The sequence below is a fragment of the Macrobrachium nipponense genome, chromosome 2, assembly GCF_015104395.2.
Source record: "Macrobrachium nipponense isolate FS-2020 chromosome 2, ASM1510439v2, whole genome shotgun sequence".
Lineage (NCBI taxonomy): Eukaryota > Metazoa > Arthropoda > Malacostraca > Decapoda > Palaemonidae > Macrobrachium > Macrobrachium nipponense.
Window position 1 is genome coordinate 31,569,443 of NC_087201.1, and position 4,826 is coordinate 31,574,268.

General features: G+C 42.5%; 1 protein-coding gene across 4 annotated transcripts in view; it reads right to left on the bottom strand.

The window, feature by feature from the left end:
- The window catches only part of LOC135220510 (transcription factor collier-like), a 229,596-nt gene extending 225,098 nt beyond the window's left edge, over window positions 1–4,498 (bottom strand). For 2 of the 4 annotated variants that reach the window (XM_064257657.1, XM_064257658.1), the window contains exon 1: window positions 3,649–4,498. In XM_064257657.1, coding sequence (XP_064113727.1) covers window positions 3,649–3,770 — 122 coding nt within the window. In that variant the 5' untranslated portion in view covers window positions 3,771–4,498. The remainder of the gene's footprint in view (window positions 1–3,648) is intronic. The other 2 variants (XM_064257659.1, XM_064257661.1) reach the window with 2 other exon arrangements.
- Between the last annotated feature and the right edge of the window lie 328 nt (window positions 4,499–4,826).

The window sequence follows — 4,826 nt, forward strand, 5'->3', positions numbered from 1 at the left end:
TCTATATGCGGGTGTGAATAAACTGTTCCTTTCAAGTGAACAGACGAATTTTGTTTAAAAAGAACCTTAAATGTCAGTGAATGACTATATTAGGTTCTATGTTAACAAGTTACGAGATGATAATATGAATTCTTCCCTGTGCTAAAAAAATGAAACTAAATAAAAAAAAATTGCATTTCGGATTAAAATAATAATTATTATAATTATGATAATTATCACTGTTGTTAGCATAAGTCTGTGAAATAGCTGATGACATGATTATTCTACTTTAGTGAACAAAGGGAAATCTCAGTGATTGTCGGTGACCATAAAAAAAATGACTGTTTTTTTGTCTACTCTAACAATATTTAAGCTGCTAAATAATTCAAGATCGACTTTTCAAAGACGTTACAAATGAACGAAAGTAAAATTGCGAAGGTTAATCTCACAGAGATTAAACCAAATGTGAAAAAAAATCTGTTTGTTTACTTTCTCTATGAAAGGTAGGTTTCACAAGCCAACAGTGAAAGCTCTGGAGAGAAATGAAAAATAAAAAATTAAAAGTAAAAGGAGTATTTACTCTCTCTATGAAAGGTAGGTTTCACAAGCCTGCAGTGAAAATCGGATGAGAAATAGAAAATAACAAATTAAAATTAAAAGAAATATTTACTTTCTCTTAGAAAACCGGGTAACAGAAACCAGCACCGAAAAAACCGGAGAGAAATAAAAAAACATAAAAGTTAAAGAAGCATCTACTTTCGCTACGAAAGCTAAGTTTCACAAGCCAACAGTGAAACAGTGAAAAAGCTCTGGAGAGAAATGAAAAAAATAAAAAATGAAAATTGTAAAATAAAAAAATAAATAGAAGAGTCCAGTTGCTTCTTATGCACGACCAAGACCGAAAACCACGTCACTATTAAATTTTTCATTCATTCATTTTCTTCAAGATGTATGATGCACGCCACGAACAGCAGTGATAAGTTTCTTTACGAAAAGTAATTCTTTTTGAACCCTCACATCAACTAGGCATCTCCAAATAGGCGACTGATCAACAACACTATACTACTTGGCTGGCAGAACAAGGTTAAGAAAAATCAAAAGGAAAAGAATGCTTTACAAAGTAGCAAAGGGAATAAAAGATTAATCGCTCTTCATAGTAACTATAGTTAAGATACCTACTAGGTACAGGAAAAGCAAAAGGTTAATGCTGACTTGACTAACAAATGTAATGCGAGCTCGTTCAAAATTTGAACATAGAAAAACTATGTGAAACTATTTATATATGCACATATATAGGTGTGTATATAATATATACGTATATATATTATATATATATATATATTATATATGCATATACTATTTATTTACACACACATTATTTATTCATACATATATCTATCTATATTATTTGTTATTTATTAATTAATTTAAATAATAATTAAATAATTTAAACAATATTCAGATTCTTTTGATAAGTTCAAACTAAATTCTTGACAAGTACTGTAAAATTCAGATGCCGTTCCTCTGGCTATAAAGTGACAAAAAACTGCGTTATTAAGAGAACGGTTACCTAACCAAAACCACATTAAAATATTCCTGTAGGTATCGAAACGAAAGGTAACGAAACTGACGATGTTTTAGAAACCGTTCATGAAAAAGAAACACCCACATGAATAAAACAAGGAAGAAGAAGAAGAAGACGGAGACGAAGTGAGGACGCTTCCCAGCACATTCGTTGACACAAGGGAAACAAGAGAGTGATATAGAATTTAGATTAACTATCGATTCCTTCGACCGATGTTGGTGGCGCGGCCACCCACCCACCCAACCACCCACCCGGCAGCCCGCCCTCTTCCGTCATAATCCTACGCAAAGCTCTCGCCCCCTCGAGCGCTTAACGGCGCTTGCGACAGGATAGCAACGTCGTTGCCTTTTTGAAACGCTTCGAAATTCCTTCGACTTGATCGGAAAAGATGAACGGCGAAACGCGCCTTTTGCGGCCTTTGGTTGGTTCGGGGGCGACGCGCCGCCGCCGCGTCCTCAGTATAGTATATATGGCCATTCCGGTGGCGCGACGCTCAGCGGACCGAGAAAATGGCGGCCCGCTGGCGGCGGTGATCTGCCGCTAATCGGCGGTGTTCGCCCGATCATGGAATCTCTTGTGGTGGACGGCCCCCTTTTCTCTCTTTCTCTCTCTTTCTCTCATTGACTCTTATCGTTCGCATAATCATGTCACCATATTCTACGATGTTGTGGTGTATAGCGAGAGTTTAGTGATCGCTTTACGAGCAATAGCGGCAGATGACTTATTAGCGTTACAGACATACAGCGTTGACACTTTTCCGTTCGTTGACATATTTATTCTAAGATTGTTTGTCCTTTAGAAGACGCATATTCTACGGTTTGCAGTGGCAAATTAATACTATAGGGCTTATTCACTCTGGAATATTTGTAGTCATTGGAAATTCTCAAAGTCAAAGTGACAGTGATCACATATATATATATATATATATATATATATATATATATATATATATTTATATATATATATAATATATTATATATATATATATATATATATGTATATATATATATATATATATATATATATATATATATATACATACACTTCATTCACAACACATTCATGACGAAATGGTAAGAGTAACAAATTGACAACAGTAATAACAGTGTTGATAATAATCTAAATGATCGCTGTACTCATAGTTATAGCTGCTAAAAACAAAATCTTATACTGAACATCCTCTCATTGCTATTGCTAAAAAAAAAAAAAATGTACCATCTCATCCAGACAATATATTTAGAAATTTTTGTGACTCAGTAGATAGATGCCTCTCCGATAATTATTTAATTTCTGGAAATATGTGAAAAATGTCTGCATTTTATATTCTAGATAAGAAGACACTCAACAAAAATAGCAGCACTAGAGTCAGCCTCGGTGTCAAACGCCAGTTGGCGATTCAGTCAAGTTAGTACAAAGATTATGTGACATGGAGTTGATTTTGTGGTATACACCAGTGTGTTTCTCGTCAGCATAAATTCAAACAGCACACGTTCGTTCTTATTCCAAATTCAATGTTCTCTACATCTTGAGGAAACAAAATGACAACATGAGCACATGCAAGTCTCTTAGATTTTCTTCGATGGAAATGAGTCTTCGCCTGCAGTGTATTTCAGCTTGTCATAAACGCAGTAAAAAATTTGCATTCAGTAAATTAACTATACCAAAATTCAACTTGACAGAAGGATTTGTAAGAATTCAAAGTTGACGCACGATTGAACAAAAAAAAAAACTCATTGATGAAATTTGAGGTTGTGTGAAATAGCACAACGGAGACTTTTTAAATGAGAATACAAAGCTTTTGCGGAATGCCAAAGAGGTAACGGTTATTATGCTCGAAAGGGAAGAGGTCTGAAATACACTCTGGATGAACCAGCGGGCGTGAGGGAATTCTCGCAACCAAACTCATGGATGATGGGCTGGACATCCGACTCAAAAGGATAAGACAAAGAGGCAGAGACGTTCCAGCTGAGGGGACACTGATGAGGGTGTGGCCAAGAATGACTGTTATAGTGACAGAGAAGCAACAGCAGCAGCAGCAGTGATGTCAGTCAAGAGAAATCCCAAAATACTCCCGCCGCCCTTACCTCGTGTGGGTGTTTTCCACCATGGTCGGCTGCATCCAGGACCTGGTGGAGGACAAGGGCTCCTCCTTCAGGGTGGTGACGGGGCCCCGTGGCTGTGGCAGGCCCTCGCCTAGGCCGAACATTCCTCGTGATGACCGTCAGTGCCGCAATCGCTTGGACGCGGCTCCGGACCTGGCCAGCCTTGTGTTGCAAAACAATACGCGCACGCAAACACACACTGACGCACTCAATTTCTCTCTCTCTCTCTCTCTCTCTATCTGTCTCTGTCTGTCTCTCTCTCTCTGTCTCTCTCTCTCTCTTCCTCCCTTTCTCTCCGGGTATCTTTTCACTACGTTGTCGTTCCTTGGAGTCACTACTACGCGAAGGAGGTCGTCCTTGGAAGCCCCGACGGCCAAGTCACTGCGAGTTTGTCAGCGAGCGTGCTGATGATGGGCGTACTGCATCGAGGGGCGACGACGCCCACCGAGGGAATGCCGCGAGTCCTTTGGGGAGGACGACGAGAGCCACCAGGGATACGTAAGGAGAGCGAGGGGACCCTTTGGCGCATTAACAGCAGGTGCCTCGGGGGGGGGTTCCGAGGACGAGGGTGCGGCTGAAGAGGCGTTTGGGGACGCCGCTGGGACCGAGGGGCACTGCGGGCTCCAGGGCACTCAGGCTTCTACTAGCGAGCGAGGCCTCGGGTGACCACGGCAGCGACACGGGTTGGGCGCTGTGTGCGTGGGTCCTACTCTCGACGGGGACCTCCTGACTGCGATTGATCTGTCCAGGGGCCAGCAATGACGAGCGGTGCGCGGCTCAACCCACCAGTGGCTGCGACTAGGCACAACAATTTGACGGGCTGGCTCTTGGGAGGACGGGTTTTGTTACTTACAAATATTGTTCGCATTCACCGACTCCCTGGGGCACCTCCTCCCCTCGGAGCCGCAGCCGCTCACGCCGCCCCGCTGAGGCGAGGGGAGTAGCCGCGTGCGCCCCTCGAGTGCTCCGGCCAATGGCCGCTCGGCGTGGGACGTCCAGGGGCGGGGCTGAGGGGAAGCGACAAATCAGGTGGAGCGAGAGGCGTTCCCGAGGCGGCGAGGGGACGCGCGCGTGTGGGTCAGTGTGGATCGAACCGCGGCGAGGGGAGGGTTGTGTCGCGGGGAGCCTCCTCGCCGGCATCACGTGCCACTGCTGACACC